General features: G+C 42.0%; 1 protein-coding gene across 1 annotated transcript in view; it reads right to left on the minus strand.

Annotated features, from left to right (window-relative positions):
* ASIC4 (acid sensing ion channel subunit family member 4) overlaps positions 1-17,869 on the minus strand; it is a 202,009-nt gene extending 184,140 nt beyond the window's left edge. The window contains exon 1 of the mRNA XM_069985059.1: positions 17,294-17,869. Coding sequence (XP_069841160.1) covers positions 17,294-17,869 — 576 coding nt within the window. The remainder of the gene's footprint in view (positions 1-17,293) is intronic.
* Between the last annotated feature and the right edge of the window lie 6,319 nt (positions 17,870-24,188).

Below are 24,188 nucleotides of genomic sequence, written 5' to 3' on the forward strand. Positions count from 1 at the left end.
TTGTTGTCAGGTTCCCCCACATTCCGGGCGTACGTGCCGCACAGAATACTGGAAAAGCTGGACTTTCCCAGAAACAACAGCAAAATCATTAAGGAAATGTTATAAAACTTGACAGAAGAGGATGATTCAAGGACTATAAGATAAACTGCAATGTATCTGGAGGGATGTCACAGGGATGGCGATGCATTAATTCACACACTCATTGTCCTCATTGTAATCTACATAAATAATGGTGCCATATAGTGCACATGAATAATGATTTCATCCCAGTCCATAGCACACATTATTATTGTTACTGAGTACCTAACAATACAGATAAATAATGCTGCCATACAGTACATATAACTGATACTATTACACAATATACATAAATAATGCTGCCATACAGTACATATAACTGATACTATCACACAATACAGATAAATAATGCTGCCATACAGTACATATAACTGATACTATCACACAATATACATAAATAATGCTGCCATACATCACACATAACTGACACTATCACACAATACATAAATAATGCTGCCATACAATACATATAACTGACACTATCACGCAATACACATATATAATACAGCCATACATCACACATGACTGACCCTATCACGCAATACACATAAATAATACAGCCATACATAACACATAACTGACACTATCACACAATACATAAATAATGCTGCCATACATAACACATAACTGACACTATCACGCAATACACATAAATAATACAGCCATACATAACACATAACTGACACTATCACGCAATACACATAAATAATACAGCCATACATAACACATAACTGACACTATCACGCAATACAGATAAATAATACAGCCATACATAACACATAACTGACACTATCACACAATACATAAATAATACAGCCATACATAACACATAATAACTGACACTATCACGCAATACACATAAATAATACAGCCATACATAACACATAACTGACACTATCACACAATACATAAATAATGCTGCCATACATAACACATAACTGACACTATCACACAATACATAAATAATGCTGCCATACATAACACATAACTGACACTATCACACAATACACATAAATAATACAGCCATACATAACACATAACTGACACTATCACGCAATAATACTGCCATAAAGCACACATAACTGATCACACAATACATGAATATTGCTGCCATACAATACACATTATTACTGATGCTACCCTATACATAAATAATACTGCCATACAGTACATAATACTGATACTAGCACACAATCCACTTTACTAATAATACCATACGGTATGCATGACTACACAGAATACCAGTAATGCCAGAACACATAATTGATGCTGCCGCATAGAAGGCATCAATAATACTGTCATACAGTACACAAAACTGATGCTACTGCATAGAAGACATAAATAATACTGCCATACACTACACAAAACTGATGCTACCACACAGTACACATATATAATTATTATGTACAGAAAACATAACTAATGCTACCACATAGAACATACTGTACATATAATTTAGCCATACAGTACACATAACTGATGCTACACACAGAACACATCAATAATGCTCCCAAATAATTCACACTGCCAATACTGTGTCAGTAAAGTGCTTTGTATACACAGTGGCAGTAGAGTGCTCCTTATATACGGTGTCAGTAGAATGCTGCTTATATACAGTGTCAGTGGAGTGCTTCTTATATACAGTGTCAGTAGAGTGCTTCTTATACACAGTGTCGGTAGAGTGCTCCTTTTACACAGGTTCAGTAGAGTGCTCCTTATATACAGTGTAAGTAGAGTGCTCCTTATATACAATTGTCAGTAGAGTGCTCCTTATATACAGTGTAAGTAGAGTGCTCCTTATATACAGTGTCAGTATGGAGTGCTTCTTATATACAGTGTCAGTGGAGTGCTTCTTATACACAGTGTCAGTAGAGTACTCCTTATATACAGTGTCAGTAGAGTGCTCCTTATATACAGTGTCAGTAGAGTGCTCCTTATATACAGTGTCAGTAGAGTACTCCTTATATACAGTGTCAGTAGAGTGCTCCTTATATACAGTGTCAGTAGAGTGCTCCTTATATAGTGTCAGTAGAGTGCTCCTTATATACAGTGTCAGTAGAGTACTCCTTATATACAGTGTCAGTAGAGTGCTCCTTATATAGTGTGAGTAGAGTGCTCCTTATATACAGTGTAAGTAGAGTGCTCCTTATATACAGTGTCAGTGAAGTGCTCCTTATATACAGTGTCAGTATGGAGTGCTTCTTATATACAGTGTCAGTGGAGTGCTTCTTATACAGTGTCAGTAGAGTGCTCCTTTTACACAGTGTCAGTAGAGTGCTCCTTTTATACAGTGTCAGTAGAGTGCTCCTTATATACAGTGTCAGTAGAGTGCTCCTTTTATACAGTGTCAGTAGAGTGCTCCTTATATACAGTGTCAGTAGAGTGCTCCTTTTATACAGTGTCAGTAGAGTGCTCCTTATACACAGTGTCAGTAGAGTAATACTTATATACAGTGTCAGTAGAGTGCTCCTTATATACAGTGTCAGTAGAGTGCTCCTTATATACAGTGTCAGTAGAGTGCTCCTTATATACAGTGTCAGTAGAGTGCTCCTTTTATACAGTGTCAGTAGAGTGCTCCTTTTATACAGTGTCAGTAGAGTGCTCCTTATATACAGTGTCAGTAGAGTGCTCCTTATATACAGTGTCAGTAGTGCTCCTTATATACAGTGTCAGTAGTGCTCCTTATATACAGTGTCAGTAGAGTGCTCCTTATATACAGTGTCAGTAGAGTGCTCCTTTTATACAGTGTCAGTAGAGTGCTCCTTATATACACTTGAGTGCCCATATAGTGCTCACAGATGTCAGTGCAGCCATACTATACACAGTGTGCATATGAATAATATCGCCATACAGTACACATACCTGATGCTACGGCACAGTACATATAAACAGTGCTGCCATATTATATACATCACTGGTATATCAGTAAACCAGTATACCATGAAGCTAATTGTAAACCGTACCTCAGCTGGACACAAGAGCGGTGCTGTCTCCTAACACCATTTGATTGTAATACTGTGATAACTGCTGCCATATATCTGGTACACAGGCCGGGCTGTCAGGACATGATGGGAGTTGTAGTTCTGTAACAGCTGGAGGGCTGCAGATTACAGGAACCCTCTCAGCCACCCCCCCCCCCCCTTGTCACACACAGCTGGGGGGATGAGATAGAATAAGCTGAGGACATGCAGCTCGTGCTGGGGGGATCAGGCACATCTCTTCAGGTGAGAGGCGACCCCGCAGACATGTGACTATGTGCAGAGCTCGGCCCAGCAGGGTCCTCAGCAGAACACAAGGAATGTGAAGGGACCTGATTGACACGACGCATCACAACCCATTAGGCAGCGAGATAGACTCACTCCAATCTGAAAATGATTACTTGTCATCATGAGATGTAGGCGCATAAGAATCACCGCCACAGGAGGAATTAAAGGGGTATTCCACTCACACATAATGTTTGATATGTTTCTGCCCATGGAGGGACTAAGGATCACTGCCTTCCCGCCCCCCCCGCACCGCCCCGCCTAACCCAGGACATTATCGCCTCGCAGCCCTTTGAAGTGTCACATCCCTGTGAAGGTGCGAATAAGGTTTTTAGCAAAAAGTTGAATATAGCGAAGCCGATAATAATAATAACAACGCTCCAAACAGCCGAAAGAAGGAAATGTCAGAGCCAAAATGGCAAGTAAAGAGGAGGATATTTACAGGATGTCAGCGCGCCAAATACTAGGGACATTTATGCTGCTGCTAAAATAGTCGTGGAAAGGTGACGGCGCTACAGGCGGCTGTCATTAACCCCTTCAGGGCAAGTGGACCCAAATAATACAGGAAATTCAGTATTCCAGTGCGTGTGTGTGTGTGTATATATATATATATACTGTATATACACCACCGTTCAAAAGTTTGGGGTCACATTGAAATGTACTTTTCAATGAAGATAACTTTAAACTAGTCCTAACTGTAAACAAATCCCCTCTATACATTGCTAATGTGGTAAATGACTATTCTAGCTGCAAATGTCTGGTTTTTGGTGCAATATCTACATAGGTGTATAGAGGCAACTATCACTCCAGTGTTCTAATGGTTCAATGTGTTTGCTCATTGGCTCAGAAGGCTAATTGATGATTAGAAAACCTTGTGCAATCATGTTCACACATCTGAAAACAGTCTAGCTTGTTACAGAAGCTACAAAACTGACCTTCCTTTGAGCAGATTGTGTTTCTGGAGCATCACATTTGTGGGGTCAATTAAACGCTCAAAATGGCCAGAAAAAGAGAACTTTCATCTGAAACTCCACAGTCTATTCTTGTTCTTAGAAATGAAGGCTATTCCATGCGAGAAATTGCTAAGAAATTGAAGATTTCCTACAACGGTGTGTACTACTCCCTTCAGAGGACAGCACAAACAGGCTCTAACCAGAGTAGAAAAAGTGGGAGGTCGCGTTGCACAACTAAGCAATAAGATAAGCACATTAGAGTCTCTAGTTTGAGAAACAGACGCCTCACAGGTCCCCAACTGGCATCTTCATTACATAGTACCCGCAAAACATCAGTGTCAACATCTACAGTGAAGAGGCGGCTGCCGGATTTTGGGCTTCAGGGCAGAGTGGCAAAGAAAAAGCCATATCTGAGACTGGCCAATAAAAGAAAAAGATTAAGATGGGCAAAAGAACACAGACATTGGACAGAGGAAGACTGGAAAAAAGTGTTGTGGACGGATGAATCCAAGTCTGAGGTGTTTGGATCACAAAGAAGAACGTTTGTGAGACGCAGAAGAAATGAGAAGATGCTGGAAGAATGCCTGACGCCATCTGTTAAGCATGGTGGAGGTCATGTGATGGTCTGGGGTTGGTGCTGGTAAGGTGGGAGATTTGTACAGGGTAAAAGGGATTGTGAATAAGGAAGGCCATCACTCTGCACCGCCATGCCATACCCAGTGGACAGCGCTTGGTTGGAGCCAATTTCATCCTACAACAGGACAATGCCCTAAACACACCTCCAAATTGTGCAAGAACTATTTCCAGCAGAAGCAGCAGCTGGTATTCTATCATAGGGAATGGAGTGGCCAGCGCAGTCACCAGATCACCACCCCATTGTGGGAGCAGCTGGACCGTATGGTACGCCAGAAGTGCCCATCCAACCAATCCAACTTGTGGGAGCTGCTTCTAGAAGCGTGGGGTGCAATTTCTCCAGCTTACCCCAACAGATTAATAGCTAGAATGCCAAAGGTGTGCAATGCTGGAATTGCTGCAAAAGGAGGATTCTGGGACGGAAGCAAAGTGTGATGGAAGAACAATGTTATTTCACCTACAAATCATTATTTCTCACCTTGTCAATGTCTTGTCTCTATTTTCTATTCATTTCACAACGTATGGGGGTGAAGAAGTGTGACTTTTCATGGAAAACACTAAATTGTTTGGGTGACCCCAAACTTTTGAACGGTAGTGTATATGTACGTATATGGAAGCAGTAACGGCGTGACTCCATGGGATCCCTGGGGGTGGTACTTCTCACATACTAGTGCTGGTTAGAGGCTTAGTGAGTCACACTGTAACAAACACGCATGAACCAGCTCTGACAATCATGACAAGCTGTGAGCATCAATTTACCAGCAATTGTGGCCCCGCCCCCGGGGAGCTTAAAGGGGTTATCCAGCGCTACAAAAACATGGCCATTTTCCCCCTACTGTTTTGAAACTCAGTTCCATTGAAGTAAATGGAGCTTAATTGCAAACCGCACCTGAACTGGAGACAACAGTAGGGGGAAAAGTGGCCATGTTTTTGTAGCGCTGGATAACCCCTTTAACTGCTCAACTTTATCTTATTATATCTGAAACCTGCAATTCCCTGACCACAATGTGTCACAGATCTTTACTAAGTATACGGTACATGGGCAGGACAAGTCCAAGGAGAAAAGTAGCCTAGGCACCAAAAACTTTTGGGATTGTTACCTACTGATATTCTCTTCTGGGGGGAAAAAAACATCCACCAAAGACCACAGTAACTTGAATATATATATATATATATATATATATATATATATATATATATATATATATATATACACAAAGACACAAAACATGTATGAATGTTGATTTGGATCAACATTCCCTGCTCCAATAGTTCCTGATCAATCTAATATATGCTGCTGTGATGTATACAGCATGGCTGCATACCCCAATGGCAGCTTTGTGTACAGGAGCAGGGACTCCTATCAATGACAGGTGTCCCTGCTCCTGTGTAGTGCCCTGTCCATATAATGTATGTAGTTGTGATGTACACAGCATGGCATACCCCATGGCAGCTTAGTGTGCAGGAGCAGGGACTCCTATCAATTACAGGTATCCCTGCTCCTGTACAGTCTTTGGTAAATCTAATGTAGCTGTGATGTATACAGCATGGCTGCATACCCCATGGCAGTTCGGTGTGCAGGAACAGGGACTACTATCAATGGTAGGTGTCCCTGCTCCTGTATAGTGCCCTGCCAATCTAATGTATGTAGCTGTGATGTATACAGCATGGCCACGTACCCCATGGCAGCTCGGTGTGCAGGATCAGGGACTCCTATCAATGGTAGGTGTCATTGCTCCTGTATAATACCTGCCCATCTAATGTATGTAGCTGTGATGTATACAGCATGGCTGCATACCCCATGGCAGCTCGGTGTGCAGGAACCGGTACTCCTATCAATGACAGGTGTCCCTGCTCTGTGTAATACCCTGCCCATCTAATGTATGTAGCTGTGATGTATACAGCATGGCCACATATCCCATGGCAGCTCGGTGTGCAGGAGTAAGGACAAAATAAGTCTAAACAATTTGGTTTTTAACTAATCCAATTTCTTCCCAAATTTACCTGAAATCTGGTGCCAAAACTATTTGTTTATCTCCGTTTTATTATTTTGGACTTTCCCCCATGTTCTCCACCGTTACATGTGAGTTCTATTACTTTTCTCTGACTACTCAGTAATCACTTCCTGCTTTTTTCCTGGAATTCCCCTTTAAAATGAAACCAAGGCTGAAAACCAGAATAGAGGAGGAGATGCAGTCAGAGAGCGGCCTCGTCCCCCGGGGGTGTGGAGGGATGGAGCTGGTCGCTGGAGCGGACTCTGCTGTAATCTACCCCCCCCCCCCCCCAGCTGAGCGCAATGTGAGGGGAGTCGCAGAGTTAATGCCCCGGGGCTGATTCTCTGCTCTATCCCCCCCTAGAGGATGGCCATGGGTCAGTAAGTTCTGCTGATACCTACAATCGTTATGCCTGGCACCGCATTAACCCTTTCACTGCCGCTTAGCAGGGACCTATGAGATGGGACTTGAATGTAATCGGGTTTAACCCTTTATTGACATCGGCTCAGTTTCGCCCATAGAATTCTTGCACAGGGGGAGGTGAGCTGTGAAACCAGCCGGAGCAGAGGTCACAGCCTGTTATCGGCTTTGTTATAACCGTATCGTCAAGGTCAGCTGAATGCCTCAAGTTTGGCCGACCATTGAATGTTGGGGGAGTGAACAGTCAGGTGTGCTGTATCTCATAGATAGAGATAAACCCCACCATAGAATACCATGGTAATACACACAGTGATGTCACAGTACAGGGATAATACACAGTGATGTCACAGTATGGGGATAATACACACAGTGATGTCACAGTACAGGGGGGATAATACACACAGTGATGTCACAGTACAGGGATAATACACACAGTGATGTCACAGTACAGGGATAATACACAGTGATGTCACAGTACAGGGATAATACACACAGTGATGTCACAGTACAGGGATAATACACACAGTGATGTCACAGTACAGGGATAATACACACAGTGATGTCACAGTACAGGGATAATACACACAGTGATGTCACAGTACAGTGGTAATACACACAGTGATGTCACAGTACAGGGATAATACACAGTGATGTCACAGTACAGGGATAATACACACAGTGATGTCACAGTACAGGGATAATACACACAGTGATGTCACAGTACAGGGGGGATAATACACACAGTGATGTCACAGTACAGGGATAATACACACAGTGATGTCACAGTACAGGGATGATACACAGTGATGTCACAGTACAGGGATAATACACAGTGATGTCACAGTACAGGGATAATACACACAGTGATGTCACAGTACAGGGGTAATACACACAGTCATGTCACAGTACAGGGATAATACACACAGTGATGTCACAGTACAGGGATGATACACAGTGATGTCACAGTACAGGTATAATACACAGTGATGTCACAGTACAGGGATATTACACACAGTGATGTCACAGTACAGTGGTAATACACACAGTCATGTCACAGTACAGGGATAATACACAGTGATGTCACAGTACAGGGGTAATACACACAGTGATGTCACAGTACAGGTATAGTACACAGTGATGTCACAGTACAGGGATAATACACACAGTGATGTCACAGTACAGGGATAATACACAGTGATGTCACAGTACAGGGATATTACACACAGTGATGTCACAGTACAGGGATAATACACACAGTGATGTCACAGTACAGGGGGATAATACACACAGTGATGTCACAGTACAGGGATAATACAGTGATGTCACAATACAGGGATAATACACAGTGATGTCACAGTACAGGGATAATATACAGTGATGTCACAGTACAGGGATAATACAGTGATGTCACAATACAGGGATAATACACAGTGATGTCACAGTACAGGGATAATATACAGTGATGTCACAGTACAGGGATAATACACAGTGATGTCACAGTACAGGGGGGATAATACACACAGTAATGTCACAGTACAGGGATAATACACAGTGATGTCACAGTACAGGGATAATACACAGTGATGTCACAGTACAGGGATAATACACACAGTGATGTCACAGTACAGGGATAATACACACAGTGATGTCACGGTACAGGGATAATACACACAGTGATGTCACAGTACAGGGATAATACACAGTAATGTCACAGTACAGGGATAATACACACAGTGATGTCACAGTACAGGGATAATACACACAGTGATGTCACAGTACAGGGATAATACACACAGTGATGTCACAGTACAGGGGGGATACTACACACAGTGATGTCACAGTACAGGGATAATACACACAGTGATGTCACAGTACAGGGGGGATAATACACACAGTGATGTCACAGTACAGGGATAATACACACAGTGATGTCACAGTACAGGGATGATACACAGTGATGTCACAGTACAGGGATAATACACAGTGATGTCACAGTACAGGGATAATACACACAGTGATGTCACAGTACAGGGGTAATACACACAGTCATGTCACAGTACAGGTATAATACACAGTGATGTCACAGTACAGGGATATTACACACAGTGATGTCACAGTACAGTGGTAATACACACAGTCATGTCACAGTACAGGGATAATACACAGTGATGTCACAGTACAGGGATAATACACATAGTGATGTCACAGTACAGGGATAATACACACAGTGATGTCACAGTACAGGGGGGATAATACACACAGTGATGTCACAGTACAGGGATAATACACACAGTGATGTCACAGTACAGGGATAATACACACAGTGATGTCACAGTACAGGGATAATACACAGAGTGATGTTACACTACAGGGATAATACACAGTGATGTCACAGTACAGGGATAATACACACAGTGATGTCACAGTACAGTGATCATACACACAGTGATGTCACAGTACAGGGATAATACAGTGATGTCACAGTACAGGAATAATACACACAGTGATGTCACAGTACAGGGATAATACACACAGTGATGTCACAGTACAGGGGGGATAATACACACAGTGATGTCACAGTACAGGAATAATACACACAGTGATGTCACAGTAGAGGGATAATACACAGTGATGTCACAGTACAGGGATAATACACACAGTGATGTCACAGTACAGGGATAATACACACAGTGATGTCACAGTACAGGGATAATACACACAGTGATGTCACAGTACAGGAATAATACACACAGTGACGCCTTCCTCTGGCTCCACAGTCTCATTGCTCTTACAGTAAAGAATCCCTTAGATACAGTCCTTGGTATAAATAGATCAGGGAGCGATCTCTGCCCCCCCCCCCCCCATATTATACATAGTTATTAGGTCACTGTGTTATTGTTTATGGTGCTATGTATCTGTCCTGATGAAGAACGACCTGCTCTGCAGTCCTATGGAAATGTGCACGTTACAGACACTTCTATCTATAGAACCAAATGCAAATAGTTTCCTTCTCAGCATCTGAAGCCGACTGTATCTGCTCCCCATCTGCTGCTCTAATGGAAACCATTACTCCCATCCATGGAAGGAGCGAACCGAGTAAGAAGAGCATAAGGCGGCCCGGCCCCCTGCCTCCACCGCCAGCGGAGCACCACCGATACATGCCGAGCCAACACCGACGCTACACACAACCCCAACAGCTAAGAATGTGCTTACACATCACACTGATGGCAGGAAGCATAGCCTCATCACTACAGGAACAAAACACAGATACAGAGTATATACCGCCTGTATATACACCTGAATATAAATAATACAGCCATAGTATATACCGCCTGTATATACACCTGAATATAAATAATACAGCCATAGTATATACCGCCTGTATATACACCTGAATATAAATAATACAGCCATAGTATATACCGCCTGTATATCCACCAGAATATAAATAATACAGCTATAGTACAGTATACAATATACAATACATTAGTCGAGATGGACGTTCCTCCATAAATTGAAGTTCTCCCCTTTTTTCCTGACCTCTAGTGCCTGGATCCACCTGAGTTCTGACAGAATGAGGGATATGGCTTTGCTGTGATTGAATGGCTCACTATGTATGGAGACTCGCGTTCTTGTGTGCCACTGATAATACTTGGTCACAGAGATGATCAGATACAGGGTCCCCCGGTTGATGTTATACCCATTAGATGTGACCCCATAGATGATTTCTGGGTATTTCAGGGACTCTTATGTGGGGATCTGTAGCTTGGCGGATATGTCATGCCAGATTTTCCGTCCACCCCAACACTCTGAGATGAAGTGATCCATAGTCTCCTCCTGCTGACAACCCAAGGGACACATGCGATCTGACACAGGGGAACTTAAGGTTTCCCCTAACAAAGAGCTTCCCCTGTATATAGGAGCAGTATTATAGTAGTTATATTCCTGTATATAGGAGCAGTATTATAGCAGTTATATTCTTGTATATAGGAGCAGTATTATAGTAGTTATATCCCTGTATATAGGAGCAGTATTATAGTAGTTATATTCCTGTATATAGGAGCAGTATTATAGTAGTTATATCCCTGTATATAGGAGCAGTATTATAGTAGTTATATTCCTGTATATAGGAGCAGTATTATAGTAGTTATATCCCTGTATATAGGAGCAGTATTATAGTAGTTATATTCTTGTATATAGGAGGCAGTATTATAGTAGTTATATTCTTGTATATAGGGAGCAGTATTATAGTAGTTATATTCTTGTATATAGGGAGCAGTATTATAGTAGTAATATGTTTGTTCATGTATAAATGTATATATGTGGATATATAGCGCTGGTATTACATGACCCTGAGAAGCTAAAAAGGAGACAGCTTTTTTTTAGTATCTCCCTTTGAAAAGTTTTTACAACCGCTGGTCCCTCCCTCCCCCCCCCTTCTCCTCCTCTTTCCTCTACCAGTTGCTTTTTAAACTATAGAGATGAATCTGCTACACTGTACATAACTGTGCAAACTAAATTTAATGTATTGATCTGTAGAAAACCATAAATCCAAGCAAAAGCCTCCTCAATAATGAACATCAATACTTAGATTACCTCCAGCTCACCGGGCAGCTGCAGGAGAAAGCAAAGTCCCATGTGATGCGTGCGTCACAGGCTCAGGGCCACCCCCATTTATACTGAACAGCACTGTCTATACCGCCATCTATACTGTACAGTACTGTCTATACCTCCATCTATACTGTACATTACTGTCTATACCGCCATCTATACTGTGCAGCACTGTCCATACCACCATGTTTACTGTACAGCACTGTCCATACCGCCATCTATACTGTACAGCACTGTCCATACCGCCATCTATACTGTGCAGCACTGTCCATACCACCATGTATACTGTACAGCACTGTCCATACCTCCATCTATACTGTGCAGCACTGTCCATACCGTCATCTATACTGTACATTACTGTCTATACCACCATCTATACTGTGCAGCACTGTCCATACCGCCATCTATACTGTACAGCACTGTCCATACCGTCATCTATACTGTGCAGCACTGTCCATACCGCCATCTATACTGTGCAGCACTGTCCATACCGCCATCTATACTGTACATTACTGTCTATACCGCCATCTATACTGTGCAGCACTGTCCATACCGCCATCTATACTGTGCAGCACTGTCTATACCGCCATCTATACTGTGCAGCACTGTCCATACCGCCATCTATACTGTGCAGCACTGTCCATACCGCCATATATATACATCAAAGGTCCTAGCTGTTCTGTCACTCCCCCTTCCCCTCCCTAGTTCGCCCCCTGTATGTAGCACCCACTATGGGGCACGTTTAGTAATTTTATTTATTTTTTCCATCTTTTTTATCAGTATTTTCTTGACATACTGTACAGTTTTCAGATTGGGGGTGTGGTCTAAAAAAGAAACGTGTGCGCCAATTGTATAAAACCCTCAGTAAGCTGTATAGCATAAACTTACGCTCTAAATGGCGGCATTTGCTCCAAATTCTGTTCTATCCCATCAGACATCACAAGAGATAAAGAGACAGCAAACAATGCGCAGAGATGGCGTAACACAGTACGGCCCGGACGTTCATGAGTGAGCCCATCCAGGATGGAGAACCATGGTCCTCATACACTCCAGGTATCATTGGAAACTTGGTTCGCGACCCGGGAGACTTATTATTTCTAACTGCGGAGATCGTCCCTGAGAAAATATTCACGTAGAATTACTGACATTTTATCTTTATTAAAGGGGAAATTAGGTTCAATTCTAAATGTTAAAGTGTTTCTCTAGTTATTATTATAAGACGTTATATGATGTTATTAGATTATATAAGATGTTATTTCTATCTATCACCGCCAGAAAGCCAGACACAGGAGCAGTATTATAGTAGTTATATTGTTGTATATAGGGAGCAGTATTATAGTAGTTATATTCTTGTATATAGGAGCAGTATTATAGTAGTTATATTCTTGTATATAGGAGCAGTATTATAGTAGTTATATTCTTGTATATAGGGGGCAGTATTATAGTAGTTATATTCTTGTATATAGGAGCAGTATTATAGTAGTTATATTCCTGTATATAGGAGCAGTATTATAGTAGTTATATTCCTGTATATAGGAGCAGTATTATAGTAGTTATATTGTTGTATATAGGGAGCAGTATTATAGTAGTTATATTCTTGTATATAGGGGCAGTATTATAGTAGTTATATTCCTGTATATAGGAGCAGTATTATAGTAGTTATATTCCTGTATATAGGGAGCAGTATTATAGTAGTTATATTCCTGTATATAGGGAGCAGTATTATAGTAGTTATATCCTTGTATATAGGAGCAGTATTATAGTAGTTATATTCCTGTATATAGGAGCAGTATTATAGTAGTTATATTCTTGTATATAGGAGCAGTATTATAGTTATATTCCTGTATATAGGGAGCAGTATTATAGTAGTTATATTCCTGTATATAGGAGCAGTATTAGAGTAGTTATATTCCTGTATATAGGAGCAGTATTAGAGTAGTTATATACTTGTATAAATAGAGCAGTATTATAGTAGTTTGATGGTATACAGGAGAGAAGGAGTATTATGATGTTATACACTCATCAGTACATTTGGTACAGTGTTATATAAAAATAATTATAAATAATAATAATAATAATAATAATACAGTATTATAATATAATACTGTACGATGAGGTTATACCACAGTAGTTCCTCATTTCTCCATTTCTTTAGCTCCTTTGTGGAACCACAGAAGAGGTTGAAGGAAGAAAATATATACTCCGCATCCCAGTTTGTTTTTTATTCTTGTCCAGAAATGTTTATTCATGGAGGTTCCCAGGATCAGAATAACATGGCTGCCTTCTTCCAATCATAGTACCACACCTGTCTACATGTACTTTGTGTTATCGCAGCTCAATCTCATTTACTCGTCTGGACACAGCCCATGGACAGGTGTTTCTGAAGGAAAGCAGCCATGTTTGACCACAAATTCCATGTTACCCCCCCTGGGCAACCATTAAGCTACTGTAGTTCACTTACACGGAAATGGCGGCAGGATTTCCAAAAGAAACAAGAAAGAAGCAATGATTATTGGAGAACAGTAGAAACCCGATGGAGCCTCAAACCCACCTGGGGTAGAGAACCCTGAATAAACATGGGGGGGGGGGGGGGGGGGGGGGCTTCATTCCCTCCCAATGCTGAAGTGATTTAATAACCACACACCTAGGCCTCCAAATAGGTGAAATACGTCTAATAACTATTCCAATTTATATTGGTGCCAACAAAACACTTTAAAAATACACTAAGAAATATATATTGTAATAATCTAAAAAGGTCAATCAAAGATATTACCAATCTTCATTATAATTCATCCCCACATATTCTTATATAAATAACCCCCAACACTTGCACTACTCCAAGCTGCCACTAGAGGAAGAAGAGAGCCTTTGGGTTTCTGTGCTCTACATCACCCCCAGTGGACAGTGTTATATGCACCCCTGATATTCTCACCTTGTGACCTGTACGGTTATGAGAGTTTCATGGTTGCCGCCAGCTCCATTGCGTCTCTTTATATCTGATATATATTGACACTGGGATAAGATCGCAGCTTAGAAAGAACAGCGCCGAAACAAGAAGCATTCATCAATTCTGGACTCATTGTTTTTCTCCAGCCATGACCGATAATTCGGAAGAAATTCTATTTGGGACTGGGTAAGGCTCAGTCCCGGCCGGGGCGCCCCGGAACCCCCCCCCCCTTTAAATTTCCATCTATAAAGCAGGGAAGTGACACGTCTGCAGACGGCGACCATACAACATTTAGCAGGGTGTCATTTTTACGCAGCAGCGATGACATGCGGCAGGCATAAACAGCGTGAAATTTAATTGCGTCCTGGCCTGAGAGCGACACAATGTCACAGACTTTACGTATCCACCGCGCTCATCCCAACTCCGCTCCACCTTTATCAGAGACAAAACTGAGCCGGGATGCTTCGCTTGTGTACATCTCCCCATGGACACAGATCTTCGCCCAATACTTCTGCATTTCTCCTGATTTAACAAATTAACCCCTGCACCACCAGAAGATAACGGAACGTCCCTCGTAGTCCAGTCCCACCATCCTGACCACTTACCAATCCCTAAACAACTGTCAGAATACATTGTATCCATATAGGTGTAAACATTGTATCCATTTTTTTGTAGACCCTTTTAGATACATGATTCCTATGTAATGTATATAGATGTAGCAGAGCTGAGGAGCACAGGTGAGCCCATGGCATTCTCATGATGCTGCGCCAGAGACTTGAATGCCACATCAGTTCTGCTCCATCTGTACATGACCTGATCTCACTCCTCCTGTCTGGCTTCTCCCATAGAATCTCTGCTAGATCTGCAGGAATAGGTCGGCATTTAGTCATATAACATTCATGTGATGCTGAGTGTTCGACCCCGGGACACATAGTAACACTACGTGCAAAAAATATCCTGCCTGTATACAGTCTATTCCATTGCCAGGATACAGTCCAGCGTCTGACGCCCAGTAGTAAGACAGGTCTAATGAATGTTTATTGGAAACGTGTCCCCCTATTACCCCTATATGAGGTCACTTATTACCCCTATGTGAGGTCACTTATTACCCCTATATGAGGTCACTTATTACCCCTATGTGAGGTCACTTATTACCCCTATGTGAGGTCACTTATTGCCCCTATGTGAGGTCACTTATTACTCCTATGTGAGGTCACTTATTACCCTTATGTGAGGTCACTTATTACCCCTATGTGAGGTCACTTATTACCCCTATGTGAGATCATCAATTGCCCCTATGTGAGGTCACTTATTACCCCTATGTGAGATCATCAATTGCCCCTATGTGAGGTCACTTATTACTCCTATGTGAGGTCACTTATTACCCTTATGTGAGGTCACTTATTGCCCCTATGTGAGGTCACTTATTACCCCTATATGAGATCATTTATTGCCCCTATGTGAGGTCACTTATTACCCCTATCTAAGGTTACTTTACATTTACATTACCCCTATGTGAAGTCACTTATTACCCCCTATGTAAGGTCATTTATTGCCCCTATGTGAGGTCACTTATTGCCCCTATGTGAGGTCACTTATTACCCCTATGTAAGGTTACTTTACATTTACATTACCCCTATGTGAAGTCACTTATTACCCCCTATGTAAGGTCATTTATTGCCCCTATGTGAGGTCACTTATTGCCCCTATGTGGTCATTAATTGCCCCTATATGAGGTCATTTATTATGCCTATGTGAGGTTGCTTATTGCCCCTATGTGAGGTCACTTATTGCCCCTATGTAAGGTCAATTATTGCCCCTATGCAAGGTTACTTATTACCCATATGTGAGGTTACATACTACCTACATGTGAGGTCACTTATTGCCCCTAAGTGGTCATTAATTGCCCCAATGGGAAGTCAATAATTGCCCCTATGTGAGATCACATATTGCCCCTATGTGGTCATTAATTGCCCCTATGTGAGGTTAATAATTGCACCTATGTGAGGTCATTAATTGCCCTATGTAAGGTTACTTATTTCCCCTATGTAAGGTTACTTATTGCCCCTATTTGAGGTGTTTTATTGCCCCTATGTGAAGTCATTAATTGCCCCATAAGAGGTCACTTATTGCCCCTTGTGAGGTCACTTATTGCCCCCAAATCAGAGTAAGTTTTCCGCTTTAACCTCAGTAGGGTTGATAGCCTCCAGGACTGAGCGCCAATCTTACGCTGTTCCCACCACGGTAGAGGAACCATCGGCTGACGTCCTATTACCCAGCGCTTCCTGACTTTCACGATGGAGGAGTCTCGGGAAGCGATGGGTTAAACAAGCACAATATTTAAGACAACATGCGCGGCATTAGCTGTGAGCTGTGAAGAATACAGGGACTCACCACCGAGAAGTTTTGTGCAGTGCAGTTATTCCCACTGAAGTTGCAGCTTTTTAACATCTCACTCAACTGGTGCCCAGTCCGGTTTACTATTTCCAGCATGTTAGCGGCGGGGTAGACTAAATCCGATTCTCTGTGCCCATCCCGGTCTTTCGGAGGGAGTCCGGTCAGGTTGGCCAAATGGTAAATGTCAGCGTCGGAGAGGGCCGAGTGGCGGAATCGGTTGATGTTACAGATGGTGACGGCCGGGAAGGTCATCACGCCCGTCACTTCCTCGTCCAGCGTGGTGACATGGGGGTGTTCGAGGTAATACAAGGCACACTTTGCTGCCTGGAAGAGGAAGAAGAGCAAGGATGCACAAAACGCCAGCACCCACAGGCTCTGCTTGATGCCCAGCCTACCCGTCCGGAAGATGTGCCGCAGTCCATGAAGAGTACTGGTGCTGGCAAATCCGGCTAAGTCCCGGGTAGCGGTGGGAACCTCATCTCCGATCAAGCTTTCCCTCTCTCCTTCCTCTTTTTCCTTCTGGCTCTCATCCTCGTCTGCAAACTTGATCTTGCAGACTATCTCGATGGGCATTGGCAATCAAGTTTCGGAGAAACAGGGCTTGGGGGGGGGTCTTCAAAACCAGGAGCAACCCCTGCGCCCCGTTCCCCTCGGCGCGTCCCAGATCACTACAATTCCGGAGCACTTTTGCAGGATAGAAAAAAAAAAAAAAACAGGGAAAAAAAAACAAACAATCCTTGTGTTCTTCTTTTTCTTTTCTCCGGTCCCTTCTTTAAAGCCGGAATCTGGAGAATCCAAGAAAAGACTGATTAGAGGAAAGCAGGACAAGAAGGAGCAGGAGGCTTCTCCGCTCCCGAGAGCTGCTCAATTCTGCACGCTCCTTCTCCGCTTTAAGGTTTCTCTCCCAGTGACTTTGCTTATCTGGGCGAGCACAGCTGCGAGAGGGATAGAAATCTGGTCTTCTTTCCTGCTTTCTCTCCCAGCATAGGCAGCAAGCATTTAAACAAGTGCTAAGACAATCCCCTGTCTGAGAGATGGAATGGGATCCCCATATCACAAGAGAGGAAGGGGAGGAGGAGGGGAGAGGGGATGAATATGTGTGTGTGTGATAGAGCAATATAAATCTGAATGAAATGCCTTAAGCAGCACTGGGCAGTGAGTTGCAGGCAGGCGGAGTGAGGCGGCTGCACACTATGTGCTCCAGTCTGATTGCCACACTTGTTTGAATAACAGTATTGGTGATTCTCCGCGCTCACTGGTGGCTGTGAGGGCCGAGCCAAAACCCTACTGGTCTGCCGGCTCTCTGCTCCTGACTGGGGGGCAACGTAGCCGCCCCACCATCAGGAATAATCATACTAATACTACTCACAATAATAATAAACAACCTAAAAACAATAATAACAAAAATAAACTCCGAAGTGTAATAAATAATTATGAAGATACAACTAATAATAATAAACAGGATAAACAATAATAAAAAAATAATCAAGATAAACAATAAATAATAATAATTAAAACAAATAATACTAATAATAAACTTTTGGCATGGCTATTTTTTGGCAGTTTTTACTGCTTTCTGGCAGATTTTTATTTTTGTGTATTAGTATTGTATTAGTATTGGGGTTTTTATACCAGTGTTTTATCCTTTTAACTATTTTCATGCTGTATTTTTGTGTTTTTTGGGTGTTTGCAATTTCAGCCATAGCAACGTGCTCCTGCCTAGTGTGAATGGTGTTCTAGGAGAGCTGATCAAATTTGGTGTTTTATCCTCTCCTTTTTTTTTTATTTAAAGTCATGTGATTCTTGCATTATGTGATTCCAGAATATGTAATAAAGAATTAGGGGAAAACGCTAACATGTATACAGACCTGGTTGTTGTTCTGGGTTTTTCCACCCCTATAGAAGTTTATGGGGGCAAAATGCCACAAATTCTTAAAAGAAAACAAAAAAAAAACAGCCTGGTGCAACTTTGTAAAACAGCCAAAGAGCAGAAAAATGTTAAAATGACCTAAAAAAAAAACACAAAAATACTATGTAGGTATGACATCTCATATTTCTCTATTGACTCTCACTCAACGTTTTTTTTTTGTTTTTTTTTTAATTTAAATTTTTATTGCATTTTAAAAAATTTTTTAACAACAATGGGCCTATACGGAGCCCATGTAGTAAACAAATTCAATAAACAACAATAATATTATCTTTGCATACTTTACAGCCAATAATAAACATTTGGTGAGATGGAAGTCCTCACTCAACGTTTTTGAGCCAGAAAAACCCTCTACGCACCGATTACAGCATTTTTATTTTCAATCATTTCACCCTAGTAATAAATAGCTAAAAAACAATGACAAAAACTACTAATAAAAAATGATACTAAACAGAACTAATAACTATAACAAATAATAATGAAAACAGCAACATAATATAAATAATAGATAATTAATTATATAATAAAGATTTAAAAAAAAAAAAACTAAAATCCTATGGTAAGTAGAATTATTTATCTATTTTTTACTGTTAATATTATTACAATGTAATGTATATGTTTGCTGAATGTAAACTGTGTAGCAAATAGAAACTTTTTAGTAAAAAAAAATTATATAGACTCTATGGAGAGATTACTTTTTCCCCCTTACATTTTGTTCTGTATGTTTTAACACTTTAAGCCCCGTGACTTTTGAGTGTTTTTATAGCCTCTTGGGTGGTGTTTCTGTGTTTTTATGGGTTTATTCTGCTGTTTGAGATTCTGTAGAGAAGCCAATGGGAGATGGCTGACACTGAGACGTCTAATCTGCTGCATGTGAGCAAAGCCATAGCCGTCTCCTGCGTAGATCCAGTCCTAGAGAAAGCCAAAGCAAAACTCATCAGAAACTGCACTAATCATAACGAGTGGGAATTAGGCTATAAAATTAGGCTGCCACCACTGTCCATGTCAGGAACTGTCCAGAGCAGCAGCAAATCCCCATAGAAAACCTCTCCTGCTCTGGACAGTTCCTGACATGGACAGAGGTGGCAGCAGAGAGCACTGTGTCAGACTGGAAAGAATACACCACTTCCTGCAGGACATACAGCAGCTGATAAGTACTGGGAGACTGGAGATTAAATAGAAGTAAAATGCTAATCTATATAACTTTCTGATACCAGCTGATTTAAAAGAACTTTTTCCCCTCACCGTAGTTCCCCTTTATGGCACCCTATGGCGGCACATAGAGCATGTACAGCTTTGTGATATGGACCCACAAGGGTCCAGGACTGGTTACACGGTATCCGGCGTCCCGCAGCCTTCCTGTGTACAATGACCGCTCTGATAGGGTGCAGGGTCATGGTTGGCTTGTGCCACCTCATACACTCACAATGTATTATCAGCATTACTATTATTATTATTATTATTATTATTATTACTATTAACAAACTGCAAATCAACAGAATTACCTTTAATTCCCATTTCCGGCATCATATCCCAGTGACTGCGCTGCTTTCGTTTTATGGCGGAATTTACTGCAAATTGGTTAAAAAAAAATCACAGCTTGTAATAAATATGTTTTAATAGAGAAATGTATGTGAGCGGGATCAGCGGAGTAATTGTGTTCCTACAACGTGACCATTAGACACCATCAGTATAAAACCCCTGTCGTGTTTACTGCCGGGATCTCTCCCTCACAGTTTCTTCCATTATTGTTGTCCACCATTAACGTCCCATCATAAATAGCCGACACGTTATACTCTCCATATAGAAAGAATGTGCAGAAAAAGAGAAGCCACTCTGTATACATCCTGTATTATACTCCAGAGCTGCAATCACTATCCTGCTGGTGGGGTCACTGTGTACATACATTACTGATCCAGAGTTACATCCTGTATTATACTCCAGAGCTGCACTCACTATTCTGCTGGTGGGGTCACTGTGTACATACATTACTGATCCAGAGTGACATCCTGTATTATACTCCAGAGCTGCACTCACTATTCTGCTGGTGGGGTCACTGTGTACATACATTACATTACTGATCCAGAGTGACATCCTGTATTATACTCCAGAGCTGCAGTCACTATTCTGCTGGTGGAGTCACTGTGTACATACATTACTGATCCAGAGTTACATCCTGTATTATACTCCAGAGCTGCACTCACTATTCTGCTGGTGAGGTCACATTACTGATCCTGAGTTACTGTGTATATATTGTTACATCATATTAAGGATTACAACAGTATCAGATAAGTAATATAATGTATGTACACAGTGACTGCACCAGCAGAATAGTGAGTGCAGCTCTGGGGTATAATACAGGATGTAACTCAGGATCAGTAATGTAATGTATGTACACAGTGACCCCACCAGCAGAATAGTGACTGCAGCTCTGGAGTATAATACAGGATATAACTCAGGATCAGTAATGTAATGTATGTACACAGTGACCCCACCAGCAGAATAGTGAGTGCAGCTCTGGAGTATAATACAGGATGTAACTCAGGGTCAGTAATGTAATGTATGTACACAGAGACCTCACCAGCAGAATAGTGAGTGCAGCTCTGGAGTATAATACAGGATGTAACTCAGGATCAGTAATGTAATGTATGTACACAGTGACCCCACCAGCAGAATAGTGAGTGCAGCTCTGGAGTATAATACAGGATGTAACTCAGGATCAGTAATGTAATGTATGTACACAGTGACCCCACCAGCAGAATAGTGAGTGCAGCTCTGGAGTATAATACAGGATGTAACTCAGGATCAGTAATGTGACTAATAATTCTAAGAAGCAATGTTATTGTTTTGTTTCTCAGCCTTTTACTTTTTATGGCAGAAGGATTTAGATGCTGGAAACACTTGTTGGCGTCTCTGTAACCCACAGACATATTGGGATATTATGGGGTGGAGCTTTGCTGGAGTGGGTGGAGTTTATGCTCGGTGTTGAGTTGTGGGTGGGGCTGTTTGTTCGCGGTGTGTAATACTGCTATAGATAATATTGAATTATGTTTAGCCTCACAATTTCCTTATTTCCATGGCTACATGATTAATTTAGAAATTCTTCCCATATGGCGGAGAGGGACCTCACACACAAACAAACCCGATTTTAAAGCCTAAATCGACTTATTTGTACAATATGCTAGACCTAAACCGAATTGATTAAAACAGTAGTCTAGGATTTAAAGGGGTAGTGCGATGCTACACATGTATTCACTAAATAACACACATTATAAAGTTATACAACTCTGTAATGTGTGGTATTTAAGTGAATGGCCCCCTTCCCCGTGTTCCCCCCACCCCCGGAAGTGTGATGCATTATACTCACCGAATTACTGTCGACCCCGGACGCCATCTTGAGTCGATTACGTCATCTTTAGCAGCTGATGGCGCACCAGAGGGAGCCGGCATGAGGGGAGGCTGGAGCGGTCCGGCCGGCCTCCTGAAGATGACGCGATCGACCCAAGATGGCGTCCGGGGTCGACAGTAATTCGGTGAGTATAATGCATCACACTTCCGGGGGTGGGGGGAACACGGGGAAGGGGGCCATTCACTTAAATACCATACATAAGAGAGTTGTATAACTTTATAATGTGTGTTATTTAGTGAATACATGTGTAGCATCGCACTACCCCTTTAACCCATTATAAGAAACCATAACAGAGAATTCTGAATTCTAAGGGGTTACAGAAGAGGGGGAGGATGAGTCCAACACCCAATCTACTTATTTGTACAATATGCTAGACCTAAAAAGAATTAATTAAAGCCGTACTTTAAGATTAAAGGGGATATCCAGTGCCACAAAGCCATGACCACTTTCTTTCAGAGACAGCCCCACTCTTGTCTCCAGTTCAGGTGCAATTTGCAATTAAGCTCCATTCACTTCAATGGAACTGAGCAGCAAAACCCCGCCCAAGCTGGAGACAAGAGTGGAGCTGTCTCTGGAAGAAAGTGGCCATGTTTTTGTAGCACTGGATAACCCCTTTAAACCCATTATAAAACCATATTAAAGAATTCTAAGGTGCTACCGAGGAGGAGGATGAGTCCAACACCCAATCTAATTATTTGTACAATATGCTAGACCTAAACCGAATAGATTAAAGTTGTAATCTAGGATTTAACCCATTATAAGAAAACCATAATAGAGAATTCTGAATTCTAAGGGGATACAGGAGTGGAGGAGGATGAGTCCAACACCCAATCTACTTCATCCATTAACCTTAGTGGCTGCATAGAGCTTCTGTCGGTCGGGAGGACACAACTTGTAAAGGTTCATCTCCTCACTATGAACCACAGGCTGAATGTGAACAAGGTGGATACAACTGGATTTTGGGAACAGTAAAATGAAAGTTAGTGAGGAAATAAGGGGGGGGGGGGGGGGGGAAGGTTAAAAGTTTTTATGGCTAGGGGGCGACACTGTCTAACTTTTTGGTCATCACTTACTACGCACTTTCTATTATCGTGTGTAGTTGTGGACCATGCTGTTGGCAGGGTTATCTACAGCAGATGTGCAAAGGCTTTGCAGCAGTTGACCATAAAGCAAATGCTTCAGAATACAAGAGAATCTTGGAAAACCTGCTGCAGACTGCAAGAGACGTGCAACCTGGACAGGATAGGATTTATTTACCAGCACGTGGGACGACTCTAAGCGATGAGCCAAGGTTACCCCAGACCGGCCTAAAACAAACCTTGTTACTGTCCACACCTCAAATCAACTGAGGATTTGTGAGTGGACTTGTGAATAGGTCCCGGTCCCTGCGTAACCCCAGAGCTTGGAAATATGAAGAGTTATTAAGAGTCTGCATTAGCATCTGTCCCGCTCAGCAGCTGCGGGACTGGGGGGTCGTGACCTGTGCAGCTGAATGGGATGCAGCACATGATCAGCCGGACAGGGTTTAAACCAGGTGCAGCTGTGCAGGATACCGC

This window comes from Dendropsophus ebraccatus, chromosome 9 (genome assembly GCF_027789765.1).
Source record: "Dendropsophus ebraccatus isolate aDenEbr1 chromosome 9, aDenEbr1.pat, whole genome shotgun sequence".
In the NCBI taxonomy this organism is placed as follows: Eukaryota; Metazoa; Chordata; class Amphibia; order Anura; family Hylidae; genus Dendropsophus; species Dendropsophus ebraccatus.